At 33.6% G+C, this 19,073-nt stretch overlaps 1 protein-coding gene across 13 annotated transcripts in view; it reads left to right on the plus strand.

Annotated features, from left to right (window-relative positions):
* didum (dilute class unconventional myosin) overlaps nt 1–19,073 on the plus strand; it is a 323,000-nt gene that overhangs the window by 163,764 nt on the left and 140,163 nt on the right. For 10 of the 13 annotated variants that reach the window (XM_067098121.1, XM_067098117.1, XM_067098118.1 and 7 more), the window contains 2 exons: nt 7,246–7,377; nt 12,151–12,297. In XM_067098121.1, coding sequence (XP_066954222.1) covers nt 7,246–7,377; nt 12,151–12,297 — 279 coding nt within the window. The remainder of the gene's footprint in view (nt 1–7,245; nt 7,378–12,150; nt 12,298–19,073) is intronic. The other 3 variants (XM_067098124.1, XM_067098123.1, XM_067098122.1) reach the window with 1 other exon arrangement.

The raw sequence follows: 19,073 nt of genomic DNA on the forward strand, positions 1-19,073 counted from the left end.
CCATAGTGCTGCTCTAGTGCTAGTTCTGTGTATGAAAGATGCAGATATGTGTACATCTTGGGAAACATTTATGTTGATTAAGAACTTCGAGCAGTCTTGTTCCCCTAGAGAACTCAAACTTTCTAGTTGGGATTTGGCTTTGGTTTTAACTAGTCTTACTCGAGCCCCTATGAACTGTTGTGACAGGCTACAAATAGAAACTTGACCCTCAAGGCAGTTTTCTTGCTGACCCTAGCATCAGCAAAGATGGTAGGCAAACTCCATGGCCTGTCTTATGACGTCAAACACACCGGGGGTTGGAAATCTTTAGCCTTCTAATTTATTCCAGAATTCGTTGCGAAGACTCAAAATCCTTCAGTCCATGATGAAAGATTTGTCTCCTTTTCTATACCTTCTTTGGGAACTTTGTTGGCAATGACCCTGACGAAATGTTGTGACCTGTCAGGGCGCTGCATGCTTATCTAAAAAGTACTCAACATCTCAGACCAGGTTGTCGCAGACTTTTTGTTAGCACAGGCTGGGTCAAGAAAGAAGTGTCCAAGAATACAATCTTGTTTTGGCTACGAGAAATGATCATGAATGCCTATTCACCTGCATCAGAAGCTTCAGACAATGTCGCGCAGGCAAGAGCGCATGACGTTAGAGGTCTAAGCTTCTCATTGACATTTAAGAAGAATATGTCTTCATAGAATTCTGAAAGCTGGTTTCTGGCGTTGCCAAACCACTTTCACTTCCTTCTACTTGAAGGAAGTTGCCCATAGGTCCTTGGATACTTTTTCCTTGGGTCCGGTGGTGGCTGCTCAGCAGGTTGTGTAGCTCATCCAGTGCCCCTGGCGGGTCAGTTTGTACATAGTCTAAGATGATAGTATGAAAGTGAAATGAATGAGATGACTGGTCAGTTTTCTTCTCTTCTTTCTTTCTTTTTTACCTGCGGGTGGTAAGAAGAGGGTTCTGTCATGAACTGGAACTGACATGATACAGGTGAGTGCGGTGGCCATACTGTTAGAGTGATCATTAATGTAGGGTACCTCTCAGTAGCAATACATTGCTCTTTTTAGCAAGGAGAGAGAGGAATGATAACAAACCTACATAAATGGCTACGTTGGTGTGTTATGAGAACAAATTGCTTCTTGTCTTCCACACATGCAATGAATTGTGACATTGTATTGAAACCCAGAAGTCTGAACCCAAGATATACATATATCTGAGGTTCAGAGATAAAGGTCATGTCTCTTAGAATTCTCTTGTTCAAAAGAATGACCAGGTGTGGCAAAACTCCAGTCGGTTAATTTACTTACCTCCCGCCAAGAGTAAGTCTATCCTAATGTTAAAACTGAAGGTTTGTTTTGTAGATGAACAAATGACAAATATATTAATTAATTTGTATTTTTCATAACTAACAAACCTGAGGTCTTAACATTTAAGGCCCACCTGTAACCACCCTTCTGACAGCTTAACCTAGGTTGGAAGAATAACTGATGAAGTCACAGAGTACTGCTTGGGTGTGGGTGGTCCCACATGACTCTTGACTGAGGACAGATGCCACTAGTCCCTTGCATATACAATTTTATTGATTTTATTAGATTCCAGCTGGCGCTAGAAGTTTATCATAATGTTAAGACCTCAGGTTTGTCAGTTATGAAAAATACAAATTAATTTAATAAATTTGTCATCTCGCCTTTGTTGGTGTAGACCCCATGACTTGGTTTTAGTATCTCTTTCTTCTTGAATGTTGTTAGCTATTGTTATAAGTAGGTTTATTTTAATATTTTTAAGACCCTTCTTTGATTATTATTTACTATTTTAAGCCATAGCCACTGAATGGAGTATCATACCTAATAAGGTTTGGATTTTCAAGGGATTAATGAAGGATATTCTTCTTGTACCATGGATTTTCAAGGGATTAATGAAGGACATTCTTCTTGTACTATATATGCTTTCCTATGTATTCCAATAATATTTTGTTCATGTTCCTTCAGCTTTAAGCTTTTAGCAAATTATACTTCTTTACTATACTTCTTTCAAGGATTGCTTTTTAATCCTTAAGAATGCTATTTAACATTGCTTTAACCTTTTGCTTAATAAATTGGTGAAGTGTGTTCACTAATTGTGCAATGTTATTTCATTATTACCATTTATAGGATGTAATTTTTTAAGTGTGTTTTGGTACTAAACCCCCTTTTGCATGCCAAAAATATGATTTATAGCTTTTCCTTTTGAACTTAAGAAATTTCATTGAAAGTCCATGCCTGTTTTTTTAAATTTTCAATTTCTCATGGTTTATGAAGATGAAAAATGGAATTAATTTTCAATGCTTTATCCTTTGTACATTTGTTTGATTCTTAAGTGTTTCTGTTCAGACAAAATTAATCTCGGTAATCACGTATGTTTCCTTACATACAATAAATTTGTTTATTACCAAGTCCTTTCTCATGTTCTCAATTTGTTTGTAAACTGTGAAACAATATGGTCTTTATTTTGAGTTTATTTTTTATGATTAGCTGGTTGCCCTGCACTGAAAAGCTTCTACAGTATATTATTATTATTTTTTTTTTTTTGGTCTATCACAGTCATCCTATTCGACTGGGTGGTTTTTATAGTGTGGTGTTCTGGGTTGCATCTTGCCTCCTTAGGAGTCCATCACTTTTTTCACGTTGTGCGCTGTTTCTAGTAGCATACTTTTCTGCATGAGTCCTGAAGCTACTTCGGCATCTAGTCTTTCCAGATTCCTGTTCAGGGATCTTGGGATCATGCCTAGTGTTCCTGTGATTATGGGTACAGTTTCCACTGGCATATTCCATATCCTATTTATTTCGATTTTCAGGTCTTGATACTTATCAATTTTTTCTTTCTCTCTCATCTACTCTGGTGCCCCATAGTATTGCCACATCAATGAATGATACTTTCTTCTTGATTTTGTTAATCAACGTCATGTCTTGTCTATTTGGCACATATCGCCCTATCTGTTCTGATACCATAGTCTCAGAAGATCTTTGCCTGATTGTTTTCTATCACTTGCTCAGGTTGGTGTTCGTACCACTTATTGCTGAAGCTAGCTGGTGTTTCTTGCACAGGCTCCAGTGGAAGGCTTTTGCTACTGAATCATGCCTCTTTTTGTACTGGTTCTGTACAAGCGCCGGACATTCACTTGCTATGTGGTTTATGGTCTCGTCTTTCACATTGCACTTCCTGTATATGGGTGAGATGTTATTTCCATCTATTGTTCTTTGGACATACCTGGTTCTTAGGGCCTGATCTTGTGCCCCTGTTAGCATTCCTTCTGTTTTCTTCTTGAGTTCTCCTCTCTGTAGTCATTGCCATGTTTCATTGCTATGTTTCATTGCTGGCCGGTTCTTTTGTCTGTATCATGTACTGTCTGTGCATTGGTTTATTGTGCCATTCCTCTGTTCTATATTTTTCATTCTCCTTTCTCTGTATATTTTTGGGTCTTCGTCTACTTTTATCAGTCATTCTTCCCATGCACTCCTTAGCCACTCGTCTTCACTGGTTTTCAGATATTGCCCCAGTGCTCTGCTCTCGGTGTTGACACAGTCCTTTCGTGTTTTGTATAGTCCGTGTCTATTTGCTTTTGGGTGTAGTGCTTTACATATTGTCATGTGTTTTCTAGTTTTCTGGTCTATGCTGCGGAGTTCCGTTCAGCCTTCCTCCAATCCACTACTCCTGTGCTGTATCTGATTACTGTTACTGCCCATGTGTTTATGGCTTTTATCATGTTTCCGGTGTTGAGTTTTGACTTGAGTATTGCCTTAAATCTCTGCATATATTCTTTCCTGATCATGTCCTTCATCTCTTGGTGTTTTCTATCCTCTCCTATTATTCCTAGGTGTTTGTATCCTGTCTCAACTATGTGTTTGATGCTATTCCTGTCTGGTAGCTTTATCCCTTCAGTCCTTGTTACTTTGCCTTATTTTATTATTATTATTATTATTATTATTATTATTATTATTATTATTATTATTAATTATTATTATTATTATTATTATTATTATTATTATTATTATTATTATTATTATTATTATTATTATTATTATTATTATTATTACAGTTTCACAATCCCTTATCTGAAACCCTCGGGGCAAGCTGTGCTTTGGTTTTTGGATTTTTCAGATTTTGGAACTAAAGGTCGCTCCTAAATGTGCAATTATATTTCATTTTCAGCAGTAACATTCCGTAAAACTATTAAAAAATACGCAGCATAAAAAAGAACCGTAATTTATGTATACAGTATAATCACATATCAGATCTTGTGTATCATGTGATCCTTAAAATATTGTCCGAAAAAATGATTTTAGTACATATAATATGATATACAGAATAGTGAGAGATGCAATTCGTTTCACTACATGTAGATGTGCTTAATATGCAGGATATACAAGATTTCAGCAGTAAGGCTTATGTAAGTTAGCTTTTAACTAGTTAATAGGCCTGTGAACTAAAGTTCATCATACATTCAACCAGGCTTACCAAATTTGTGGCTTATGTAAAATTCATTACTACAGTGGACCCACGTATTTGTTGGGGTTGGGTACCACAACCCACCACGAATACCGAAAATCCACGATATATTGGAACCCCTCTAAAAACGCTTATAACTGTGTATTTTAATAGCTGAAACACCGAATACCCCTCTAAAAATGCCTATAGCTGCCTATTTTTATGTTATTTTTGTAACTAAAAACATTTTTATGATAGAAAATGTAGTCATAAAAATAACATGAAAATACAGTAGTCACTAAATATTTTTCAATGAAAACATCCGTGAATTACTGAATTTTCCACAATTTATTGAAAAATTCGTCACAGAAAAATCCGCGATTGCTGAACCACAAATAAGTGGGGTCCACTGTATTTATTACAGTTATCAGCCACTTGGTACTACATGCAAGGCATTGGAATAAACAACAGCAAATATTGACATAAACAACAGCAAATATTGACATAACAGAACTGACAAACAGTTATAGTTTTCTTTTCAGAAAACTAATAAAAACTACTGAGGCTACAGGGCTGCAATTTTGCATGTCTGATGATTGGAAGGTGGATGATCACCACACCAATTTGCAGCCCTCTAGCCTCAGTAGTATTTAAGATCTAATGACGGATTTGCCAATGTTAGTTGCCATAACTAACGCTTTTATTAAGAGTTGCGTTACAGTTATCTTGTTAAAAACTTGTTCATTTTCAATGTAATTCCATAAATAAAAATAAAATACTTTTTTTTATTCATCCATCATGCAATGGTGAAGAAGGTGTTGGGAAAGTATGCCGCTAGCTTTAAGCAGCAGGTATTATAGCTGAGGCTGAAGAAACAAATTATGGAGCAGACTCCAAAATGTTATGGAGGCAAAAGCAACGTCTGAAACTGGCAAAATCACATGTACAATTTTTAAACCCAGCTTTGATAATTTATGAAAGAACGTATCTCTGAATTAAGTTCCATTCGGCAACTAAAGACTGTGATGATGTTACAAAAATGCAGTCAGCTGATTGTTTTAAGAATGTAAACAAAACCAGAATGCAAATGGTACATGATCGCTCTGTTCATAACTTGTAATACGATAGTAATATGCTATTAATACGTGCAGTAGATTAGATACCGTAAAATTGTTATTATTCTCAATACTGTGCTGTACTACAACTATTATTCAGATTTTGCAAATGGATATCTGTCAGCGTAGCAGCCTAACCAGGCAATAGTCTCTCTACTTATAATGATGCAGCATCATCCACTAAAAATTTCCAGTTTTTAGAACTCCAGATGAAGCAATTATACAGTAAACCTGTACTGACATAAACAACCGAATTGAGAAACAGCTTATTGCGAATGTCATTTACCGTAACTGTCGAGTGTTTATTAATAGTTGTGTTAAAGTTGTCTTCCTTAAGTAAAAATAAAATACATTCTTATTCATCCTTCACGCTAAGGAGATCCTAAGAAAGAATACCAGTAAATCAAAGCTGCAGGTTATAGCTGAGGCTGAATAAAATGAATAACGGGAAGGCGAAAGAGATGTCTTGAACTGGCGATATCACACTTACTGCTTATACAGTCAAGTAATGTGCATGTATTAAACCCAACTTTTTTAATTACAAGAAAATATATCTCCAAATTATATTTCTTCTAGCAACTGATGGCAGTGAAGATGTCTGTAGTACTCAGCTGAGATTTTGAGGAAGTAGACAGTATCAAATGCAAATGGCGTACGATGACAACGTTTATATTCTGTAATACTGTACAGTAATGATACAATAATAATACATGCAATATACATTGCTGTAATCGGATACAGCAAGCAAAACAAAATTAATTTAAATCGTTATTATAAATATAGTTGTACTATATAACTTTTGCAAATTATTACTTTTCTCCAGAAAAAATATTTCGGTTTTTAAAGCATATTTCGGTTTTTAAAGCTTTTTGGTTTTTAGAATTTCGGATAAGAGATTGTAAACCTGTAATGCATTTGTAAATTTTGTAAAAGTATCTTGCATTTTAAGATCATGGATTAGTTTTGAATTTGTTTTAATACTAGCGCAAATACATTTTCATGTTATATGGAATGTACAGGTAAAGAATTTACTGGAGAATATTGTGTACAGGTTATGTGTTCTTGTTATTATAAGAGCCTGTCTTGGTACTCTTTAGCAGCCACCTTTTTTTTTTTTTATTCTCTTCTGTGGAAAAATTGATATGGAATGACCCAGCAGTGAACGTTTAACAAGTTTATGAGTTTATAAAAAGCATCTTGCATTTGTCTTGAATAAGGTTTTCATGATTACTTGTTTATTTTTGAATGCTATCCCAGGAATGGAATTCTGTAAGTTTTATTTTGCAAACTAGTTAATTGTGAATTGGTAGGAATACTTTTAGTACTGGAACTGTTATTAAGGAGTTTAATTTTTGTTATTGAAGGATACAGAAATTTGCTGGTAAGCAAATACAGTACAGTAATATGTTTTATATGTTGTGTGCTGAAAACTGCTTGAAAAATCTGTAAACAATACATGAATTTTGATGTAATTTTTAGATTAATTCTTGCAGATTATGTAGATCAGAGAAGCAAGTCATAGTGCTTTAGATATTAAAGGGAGAATAACTTTCTTTTAATGTAGTATAATGGCAAAATTTTAAAATATCTGAACAAGTGATGAGTTTAGGTGATAAAAGTAATTTCCATTTAGAAACACTGTAGATGAAGTTTATAATTCACATCACATCCACAGGATGTTGGATATGGCTCAGTCAGAAGCAGAATGAGTGAAAATTCAGATTCCAGTAGAAATTTAGAGAACATCGAATGGGAATCTCCTCAGAAAATCCCTAATGCAGATATCAAGATTCAGGTGCCAGAGAAGGTAAGTTTTAGTTGTTGAATTTTCTTTCTAGCTTTTAGGGGTTACCTACTATGTAAGATTTTAGTCTTGTTGTAAGTACTGTAGAAAGTAAGATTCCTCTGTGAACTGTATGTTATTTGTAGCCTCTTGTAAGTCTACTGATTTACTCGGTATACTTCAAAGTATCTAGACCCAAGTAATGTACCCCACATAGACCCATGGTTCTTGTAGGGGATTAACATTTTCTAATCAGAATTGAACTTTTGATTGCAGAGATGAAATTGACAGTGCAAAAAACCTGTAGTGAAATTGCAGAATTTCCATAAAAAATAGTTAAGGTACACAGCCAACAATGATATGTCAGGCACCTACAATTTTTAAACCGTGATTGTTATTCATGTCGATTAAATACGATGAGAGGTGGTTAATTTGCTGTACTGTACTATGAAGTACAGTGAACCCCCTGTATTCATGGGGGATGCGTACTGCATCCCCCCGCGAATAGCTAAAATCCGCGAATACTTAAAATCCCTCTAAAAACGCTTAGAACTGCCCATTTGATAGTTTAAACACATGAAAAACCCTGTAAAAATGCTTATACCTGAGTATTTTAACAGTTTTATCACAAAAAGTGCAATTATTCATGAAAATTATATGAAAATACAGTAATTAGTGAATATTTCTCAGTGAAAAATACCGCGAATGGGCGAATTTTCTGCGAATAATGGGTAGATATGTTCCACAGAGAAATCCATGAATACGTGAGTCCGTGAATTGTGAGAACGCAAATATGGGGGGTTTACTGTACAGTATATTTGTTTGTAACATTTATTATTTTTTAATAAATTACATACACATATTTTTAATACCATTTTCATCATGCTTTATGCAAATATAATGTGCATATTCACAATAAGGTAGGTTTAGTGGGGTTACTCGGCTTACAAAAGATAAACAATGCCTGGAAATTAAAGAAGAATCCTACTTAGCTGCTGGTTGCCACTTTTAAGTTCAGTAGTACTCTGTATGGTTTACATTTGGTAAGTCTTGCATAGTACCTACTGTGATTGGTGGGACATACAATGAAAGCATCTGTGGGAGGTCACATGATTTGAGTGATTTAATGATGTGTGATTACTTATTACAGCATTTATGTGCAAAGGAAAAGGAGCTTTTAATTTTTAAAAAATTGTAATTTTGTATTGAATATACTTAAATTTGAATTTGGTCTTATTAGAAGGCAGTTACTGCAAAGAGGTGATTGTTTCATCTATCTTCAGATGATTGCATTTTACTGTGATGTGTTACAGTATTTGCTATATTATTTTGATATGATTTGGTTTAGAAAATATATTTCACTGAAATTTTCCTTTTTCATACTTTTTCATTTTGAGTATGAGAATTTTTGTAAAGCCAGCCACTAATGAGTACTAGCTAGTTACTGGTAATGAAGAGCAGTATAGCTCATATATGAAATTGCTTGAAAAAAAAACCCTTTTCCCTGCTGGATCAAGTTAACTTTTTTCTTGGAAATGTAATATTGCTGTGGCCAATCAGAGGAGGTTGAGACAGGGAACTCTTGTAAAATAGTATCGGTCAAGGGGTAAGTATCCTTCCCATGAGGGATTCCAGGAGAGGAAGTTTTAGAAAGAAATATATTTTTGCAAGGTTGGAGGCTGAAGAAGTAAGCTTTGATTTAGTTTTTTCTTGTTGTTTTCACAAAAAAAATGTATGATCCTGTTGGTAAAACCCTGCTAATCTAGACCCTTTTCATCCCAGTTTTAGAATTGTGAACAAATTTTGGATTGCCAGATGGTTTTATTGACAGTTTTTGAAAATGTGGTACAGTAATTAGAAAGATAAGTGGAACAAAATTTTTATTCAAGGAAATAATGTATTAAAGAAAATAAACCAATAGAATATATATACCATAACTAAAAGTTGAATGCTTTCAAAAAAGTTTTATAGAATAAATCAGATGTGTGGTCTGTTACCTGTACATCACTATTTGTCATATATCCAAAAACTTGTTACTGAACAAAATAAACATGGAAAACTAAAGTGCATGGAAATTCAAGTGAAATAAAACAATTTAGAGCAGTTAGTTTCATACTCAACAGGTGTTTGTATCCAATCAGCTAATTTGACCTTATAATTCTTGCTACAAAATGATAAAAGTGTTTTCTAGCACTTTAAATGCATTTATGACTTTGTAGTTTAGAATAATTATTGGCTAACCCTGCTATAGAGTGGGATTAATAAGGTGAAAGAAGTAGTAGTAGTTTAAAGTAATTACTGGATAGGCTTCCAGTAGGTTGTTTGGTACACCTGAGGCTATGCATCTTTAGGCTAGGCGAACCTAGTCTAAAAACATCTTTTGAAGTTCTAATGTATTGTAACTTCATCAGTGTATTTGATATGATTATTTTTATGAAGTGTTAAAAGGCAAAGTTCTTTTACATTATACCTTCAATAGCTAATCCATTAATAATGATTGTACTTAGTATTTTTGAACTTGGCCGTTGTGCTTGGTGCAGTTGTTGTTTTGAAAATTAATGACTAGTGTACATAATTTATCAGATCGATAAAAGACACAAAAATATAACGACACAATAAATAAAAACAATTTACTTCAGTTTGAATGAAAGAAAATTGAAAAAGATTCTATAAAAAGTCCCTATCGTCTGGTAGTTGTTCTTAGTTGCCAGTATGAAATAACTTTTTATTAGTTAAAACAAATGAATAATACAAAGTTCAGTGAGTGAAAATTGATTAATACAGAGTATAGTATAGTATATTAAGTAACTGTTAATTGATTGAAATAAATGTATATAACATTAAAATACAATAACTTAAGTAGTAAAATAAAATAACGTTTTCATACAGAGTACTGTATATAGTTAAAATGAAATTGGAAAAGCTTTTTAAAAGAATCAAATATAGGGCCATTGTGTTTATATCCAGTGAGCTAATTCAGCCCAGCGATTATTAGTGTTGTTATTTGGGAATATGTTCAAAGAAATGCTTGTTAATTTTTATTTCTAATTCCTTTTATCCTAGGTTACCTACTACCTATTCATGGAAGACTTAGACTAGGCTAGTTTACATACATTAATGCCAGGCATAATTTATTTCTAGATCTTTTTTATCATGTATTACAAACTTGAGAATAGTTTAATTGTTATGTTAATACTGTAATTGGCATATTTATCAGCTAGCTTAGGCCAGCTGCTAAATATACCAAAACAATGGCAAATTTGGATGAGGTCTTCTCCAACCTCATTAGTCTAGATTAAGAAGGTTTTACCATACTTACAAACCAAAGCTTCTAAAGAAAGTAACCTACGTAGTATGATTCCTCGGTTTGAAATGTACTGTACAATGAATAACATTAATAGTTGTGAGATCAGGCGTGTTGATGTTGCCAGTTGGTGAAGGTTGTTTTTTCTCGTCTCCAAGCGTTTCTACTTGCTAGTCATAAAAGTAATTAGTACCAGTGACAAGGATCATTTTGATACTGGCACAGTTGCTGAAATTAACAGGAAAATGTATTTGTGAAGCAGGGTATTGTAACTATTGAACACCAAAAAAGTTTTTCAAGTACATAAACAGAAATTCTGTATATAAGCAGTTTATCATAGTGGTAAGAGATATTTTCTTTTAATCTGGTAGATATTTATATTTGATGTGAAGTGATATGTTTGAGTCTGGTAATTTACTTTTCAGTAATATTTAGAAAGTATAAGGTTTGCCATGATATCTGTAGCTGGTATTGAATTTAGTAGAACTAGTCTATTTTTCTCTACCAGTGCTATTAGTTTTGATTTTCAAAAGATTTGGATAGGATTTTGCTGTTATGTAGTTTACTTCATTTTCACATAAATTCAAATAATGTGTAGTAGTCTAACTTGTCATTAGGTAGGATTGTAAATCTTGACATTTTGCTGTGTATACTGTAATGTATGCATTGATCCTCATCAAAACATGGCAATTTCACTTGTCATTTTCTTGTAAGTATGTACTACCTTCTTATTGAGCTGATGCATGTTGTAGGTAACTTAATGGTTCTCAGACTTTGGGTCAGTCTAATTTTACTGTATATCACTTTACTGTTAAAATTACAGTTCGATTATTCCCTTTTCTTCTGTTTCCCAGTTTTACTTTCCCTGGAAACATTTGCGAAGGCAGTCTGTAGTTCCTTGAATGCGAAAGGCTTCATAATGAATAAAGCTGTCTTGATACAGTATTATCATTAGTAATGATATTTTCCTTAGGGCCTCTTCCATTGTCTTAGCCCCTAATTTTTTTTTTTTTTTTTTGCATCTTAAGATCTGGCATATATTAAGGCAATAAGTTCCCCTTCTCTTAACTTTTATGTATAAAGACATCTTGAATTTGCCACCGGTGGACAAAAATCCAAATTTATTGGTGTTTTAGATCTCTTAATTACTTTAGGAAATATATTTAAAAAATGGTATGTATACAATTTACTATGATCTTACACTGTTATGACCTTTTACCCTTGAGACAAGTTTGTCATTTAAAAAACTTAAAAAATTATAGTTCATTACATAGATCTTGTACTTGCTGACCAAGATACTGAGAACCCTTTAAGTTAAGAATGCTCCTCTAAAATGCACCATGGAAATGCTAGGAATGATCTGAATCTTAAAAGGTATGGAATGTTTTTGTGTGTATTTAGTAGCATACTGTATACAGCATTACTAACAGTATCCCTTCACTCATTCTTTGCTGCTTGATGATGATGATGATGATGCCTCTGGGGTAATATAGGTGGAGGATATTACCTTAATCCTTCAACTTCAAAACAAAGTACGTGAGTTAGAGAAGGAGCGGAGAACTATGGCCAAACGTGTAGATCAACTGGAAACATCTTCCTCTCCTTTGGATGACTCACAACATGCACAGGAATTAATTCGGGTATGCCATTGTGGGTGCTTGTAGGGTCAGTGGGACCTTTGATGTATGCTTCTAGACAAATAGTAACCTATTTGGTGCTGGTGTTTATCAATGTTCACTCTCGTCAAATTATGCACTCGGTGTAAACAGCCTGACCTATAGCCGTAACTGAAGAAAGCTTAATAAAAAACTAATTCTAGTTGCAATGCATAATTCTTATATAATGTGGTAGTTGTTTTACAAAATCCATTAGCCATATTCCATGTTAAAGAGACCTAGTCCCATGAACTTGCAGAGAAGAAAAGCCCACTGGTATTTTAAGGTGGAACATCACTTCTTTCAACTTTTCAAGCTGGTGCAGCTGGGTTGTTTCACATGCTATAAGGCTAATTTTATGGGTACTGGGTTTATGTAAAACCTTGTTTTACTGTAAAAAAAATTAATTGCTTTACCAAGCTCATTAACATCCTGATTAGGACTAGGGTACAGCAAAAGTGAGCATTGAGCCTATTGTATTATAGTATGCTTATCATTGTCATATTTAAGCTTTTGTATGCATTTCATAGATTTACTTAATCTGTGAAATGCTCTCAGGTTAAATGGGTTTTGTTCATTGTTTACCTACATGGTCTTCTTTATGTAATTATTGTAATAAGGAAAATGATGTACAAGCAGTCCCCAGTTTACGACAGGGGTTCCGTTCTTATGCCCCGTCGTAAGCCGAAAATCGTTGTAAACCAAAAAATCGTCGAAAATCGTCAAAAATCCTTTGAAAATGATGTAAACTGCATTTTTATTGAGTTTTCCATCAAAAATCCTCCAAATTTTTATTATTCTGCCATTTTGGAGCCATATTTCTTCCGTTAGATTGGCATATGGCGCGTTGTAACCCTGGAACATGCGTTGTAAACCGGGAAACAATTTCTGATGAATATATTTGAAAAATGTCATAACCTCAGAATGTCGTAAGCTAGACCCGTCATAACCCGGGGACTGCCTGTACGTATTTTATTTGTTTGCTGAAAAATATGAACCTGTCTGTTAAATCAGTTTTGAGGTAAAAATTATGTTATTTATATTTTTTGATGTTGCATTGTAGGTAGTATTAACACGCTTTTTTGATGGTTGGGCAAATTAACAGGATTGCCACATCACTAAGTCAAAAATAGAAAATGATAACCTTCCCTGAACCAGAAACCAGAGAATAGAAGTCAGATTGTGCTGCCAGGAATTGTGTTTCACTTTTTATGTTAAATGATTTTTGAGTAAAATTAATGTTACTTATATTTTTTAATGTTGCATTATAGGTAGTATTAGCACACTTTTTTGATAGTATGGAAAATTAACAGGATTGCCATATCACTAAGTCTTAAATAATAGATGATGACTTTTCATGAGCCAGACACCAGTGAACTGAAGCCAGATCTTGCTGCTAGGAATTGTGTTGCATTTGTTTTGGCCTCCATTATCAAGGTGTGTGATGATTCCTGCCAGTTAAATCTGTTTTGTGTTCACTGATTCCAGGAAAAGGAGTTTTTTGTCCTGTTTTAGGCCTTGTGATTTCCAGAAATCCTGTCAGTCAACCCTGCTGTCAAAAATTGTTTTAACTATTATACTACATGTGTATTGAAAAATTATGCAACATTTATTTTATCCTAAAGTATTTAAGCATACAAATTAGGATATTAGGATAGATAAGTGAAATGCAATTAAGAATTAATTAAGAATAATTACTCTAGGGCAGATTAGTAGATATATAATCATTTCAGTGGCGGAAAAAACGTAGGCCTGCTTGAAGCATGATTTAGTTCCGGATAGCTCTCTCCATTGAATTTTGATATACTGTATATCTTAGAGAGTAGCTGTGATACAGTATATGTAATGAACAGAGTTGTGACTAATCACCATTGATACAAACCATAAGATGCTGTTTTGACTGGCAGTTTAAGGGGTAAAATATTTTTTTGAGCAGTTTGATTATTCTTTTTGGACTGCAAGCTTAGTTGTGGGTTTAACTGTATGCATTGGGTGTAATATTGTCTAATTTCAAAAGTAGATTGTTTATTTATATTATGCAAGTCCCTTTTAAAACATTCATAAGGTGTTCGATCTCAGTGTCGGTTGTTATGGAAGACTTTACAGTACTGATAGCTTCATTTAGACACAACCAAAACATTTTTTACAGTAAATTATCATAAGAAGGTTGTTAGTAAGTTTATGGTTCCACAGGAAGCTGTGATTCTGTTTATAGAAAATTATAGCTTCATGAACGCATTCAAAGCTATCTTTATATTATCCATAGATCTATTTTGTCAGGCCAGATGATAAAAACAACAAGGTAATATTAAATAATAAAAAAAGGATTGATATCCAATGTCTGAATAAAACTTCCATACCCTGTATATTATTCCCTAAACTTTTGAGTGTACAATTCCTTTTGTTGTACTGTTGTCTGTTTGTCTCCCTGGTCTTGTTACTTACATATCTGCCTCCCTTGAGTCCCCCGCAATTGAAGCTATTATTCAAAGTTTGTTATTAAAGGTTTTATAGTATTTTGAAAAAAGTAGGTTTTTCAAATGAGGGCTCTTTATGTTTACATTTGTAATTTTGTTCATTGGTATCTAGTAAATTGTAATTTTGCTTGTTGTCTAGTTACAGTAATTGCAAATGGTGATTAGTATTCATGATTTTAATGTAGATTTTTAAAGTTTTATAAAATTATGTATTTTATGGATATAAAAATGAAACAAAAGTCAGCACTGAAATAGATTTCTTCAGTGGAAGCATGCTTAAAAGGTTCAATTCACCTTTGCTTTCGTTAAGAAATTGTCATGCAAGACATATCACAAAAGGTTTGAATTTGGTATTATGTCAAATAAAGAAGTTGCTAGGCAAAAAATACAAAACATATAGGCTAGATACAATTTACATTACATTAGATCCACAGAAGTTACTCAAAATGTAAGTGTTCTGAGCCCAGAGGTAGTTGCACTAGGCTGTCCTCATTATACATGTAAAGAAAAAGTTGATTGGTAAAATTTACAGTTACAGATAGATAATTGTAATTCATTTGCACAGATGTAACACCTGTGTTACTGGATCAGTTTTGAGGTTATTCAAAATTTATGGATTATATTTTTAATAAAAAACTGAGTGTAGTACTGTAGTTAATATACAGTTTATTTTGCCGCATTATATAATAAACATGTTGCTTTTATGGTAGAAAATTTTAACTATATTCTTGGCAGACAAGTAGCAAGTTTTGTCATTAAATGCTTTAGCAAAACTTTATGTATTGGTAGTAATTTTAATAGTGATTTAAAGATAAACGTAGCTCTTCAACACTAGTCTCTTCCAATTTCTTAAAGCTCCAGTTTTAGTTTCATTGTTTATATAGGCTTTAAAACAGTATGTATTAAATGTTATTAATATAATGTAGTTTAACCAAACAGCAAAATTATATTTGCTGTACTCTTCAGGATTCTCCTGAAGGGTTAGTTGTAGAATGAGAATTGAAAATGGAAAGAGATAATAAAGTTACATGGCTATGTGAGAAGAGACTACATAAAAGGAATGAATGAAAAGTGAAAAGTAGGAGTCAATGCTGATGGGGCTGGCGAGAGGCTGCAAAGAACCTTAAGCAATTTCTCCAGTGTGCTGTGCAGGGCAGACTTTAAGTATGCTCCTAGTGGGATCAGTATTACATAAAGTAACAAGTGTCCTGATATAAAAATCCAGTCTACTTATCAGGATTGTCACTGAATGTAGAAATTGCACTGTTGCATTATTGATAGGATATATTCTGTGCAATTCATAATTAAAATCAGCTACAGAAGTCAAGTTCAAGCAAAAGTTATACAAAAAAAATGTCAGATTCTTGAATGTGTGTCAGTTAAGTAAGATTTTGTTAGATTTGTGGAGCCTTTTTACCCTTTTTAGTGACTGTAATGTGTATATTGCTGGGGGAAGTTTTAGGAATGATATTGGTGGTGCTAATGAAGTAATTGTAATATGGAGGCTGTGCATGTTCAAGTACTGATTCTTTATGTTGATTTAGTACATTAGCTAGATATATATTATTGCTGTGAATGGTAATGTTGCTTGTTGGATTGCTAAGTTTGTCATGTACAGTTTTAACTTTCGTTGCATGTTAATAACATTGCTTCTTGAAGAATTTACAGGAATGAGGTAACAACTGACTTAAAAAATTTTTATCATAATGCAAGATAATGTTTATTATTTTGAAACTTCATTAAAAGTTTCATTCTAACACGTGAATGTTGTACAGTATTGCATATTTTCATAACATAGACTTTTGTTTTGCTACTTTTAAGCTGAGATTTAGTCCATGAGCTCTGTTGTGGGCTAAATACACTAACTACATTAGGAGTCAGTTGCCATTAACTGTTAAAAACAAAATTATTATTTCGTATATTTTCGTGTATAAGACGACCTTTAGACAAGATGAGGTAAAAAATTTTGACATTTTCAAGAATTTATCTCATATCTGTAGTATAAGACAACTGCTAAATTCCAAAACCATCTGTGTATAGGCTAGATTTTGCAGCAACAGGTATTGTATGAAATATTGGTTATCTAAAGATGATGTTATTACAAATGCTGTTTTACTGGATGTATCCTTAGAAATTCAAAATACCGTATATACTCGCGTATCATGCGACTTTTTTAAGACCTAATTTTGAAGCTAATTCAAAGGGGGTCGCATTATACACGAAATATAAAATTAGCGTATGTAGTACAGTATTCACATATTACTATCGTATTATAAAATACAAACATAACGAATATGCATCTTTTCCATGGATCTTTTAATGTATTATGCTTTACTTAACTGTATCCAGTAATATTGTATGCATTCGCATATTGCTAATTGTATTATAAAATAAAAACATAGCGATCGTGCGCCATTTGCATTATTTAGGTTTTCGTGAACGTGGACAACGATACCTTCCGGAAATTTTTGTTTTGGCATCAATTCAATTTCCGTTTAAAGATAACCATTGGGGAAGGTTTTGTCCCATTTGCCATACAAGTTAAAACAACAGTAAAACGTGTTCTTTCTTGCCCAGTGGTTTTGATTAAAATGCATTTCTTTCCAGTATTATTTACGGTCAAGTTTGATGGCATATCGAAGTTTAGGAGTTTCATCCATGTTGCTGATGCACGATAATTTATAGTCATTAGCACTTAAACATTGTTTGTTTTCTCTGCTTTAGCTACAACTTGCAGCTTAAATTTACCAGTATATTTCCTTGTGGTCTTTTCTCCATAGCGAATAAGGGTATAATGTAAAATATATATCAGTCCTATTCTACTTAACGCCATTTGTAACATAACTACAGTACAGGCAGTCCTTAGTTATCGGCAGCCTCGGTTATTGACGATCCGGTTTTATGGCACTTGTCTAGCGTCTAGCGACGATGATAACCGGATTTTCAACACCGATCTCCAGTTATCGGCTCCGACCCCGGTTATCGGCACTGATCCATGGTTATCTGCGGTGTTCCCCACTTATCGGTGCTGATAACTGGATACCGATAACCAGGATTGGCGCTATTATCACCGATTTTCACTTATCAACGATTTTCGGTTATCATCACACTGTCAGGAACGGAACCCCCGCTGATGATTGGGGACGGCCTGTAATTGTTTACTATCATAAAATGGTTGAAATGTAAGCAAAACAGCTATTGTTATCTGATTCGGTTGTTCATAGCCACGGCCTAGACCGCGTTCATAGCAAAACTGTTGTTTCTCATTCGGTTGTTTATGGCTGTACTCGTTTACTCAACGAGTATATCGTGACTAACGATACTTTTATTATTCGCTTTTACTTTTTTAACCTATTTAAGTAGAAGATGGGATAACGAAATGGAGTAAAAGAGGTTAGTCCTTAGTAATTTGGTCTCTCAAAAAAGGAACCCGCATGATACATGAGATACATGATAAAATCATTTTTTATGGATGAAAATTTGGGGGTCGCATGATTAGCGAGATCTCGCTTGAACGAGTATATACGGTAAACAAAATGACAAAGTCAATTCTGTATCAAGTTTTTCCTAAGCATGTCACCTGAAAGGAAAGCTATTGTTTTGTTTACATTTCATCGCCAATCATAAGCAGCCCTTAACAGCAATACGATAAAGTATGATAATTATCGTACATAATTTTCATTCATATGACTGAATTGTTCTAAACAGTTACAAACAGCCTGAATTTTTAATGAAAAATGAGTATTATGTTATCCTAAATGTTATTACCACTGTAATTACACTACATTATTGAATGATACATGTTGCTGTGAGCGCAACCATAACCGATATTTAGGCTACATTTTGTAAGCTGGGCTCGTATAGATAAAAGTTGATTTCATTGCTGTGGAATCATTCCTCGAATAGGCTATTTATTATGAAGATATGCCAATAATATATAAGGTAAAACTGGTGTTATTACCTTTATTATCAGTTTATTTCATAATGTGAATCTTTTCATGTTAGCCCACCGATAAACATCACTTAGAATTCAAGGTCTGATTTTTAGAATGGTAGTATAAGACAACCCCCAATTGTTAGGGGTGAATTTTATGATTTAAAGGTCATCTTATACACGGAAATATACGGTATATTCTTAAAAACATCATCCTGTTATTCTGTAATATTCATGTTCCTCATAATCATAGAATGGAATACTGCAGGATGTATGAAGTAGTCTCATAATATATATTTTGCTTTATGTGGTATTGAATATAAACTGTGGGACATTGCCCGAGTGATGTT

The sequence above is a fragment of the Macrobrachium rosenbergii genome, chromosome 54 (assembly GCF_040412425.1).
Source record: "Macrobrachium rosenbergii isolate ZJJX-2024 chromosome 54, ASM4041242v1, whole genome shotgun sequence".
NCBI classification, from domain to species: domain Eukaryota; kingdom Metazoa; phylum Arthropoda; class Malacostraca; order Decapoda; family Palaemonidae; genus Macrobrachium; species Macrobrachium rosenbergii.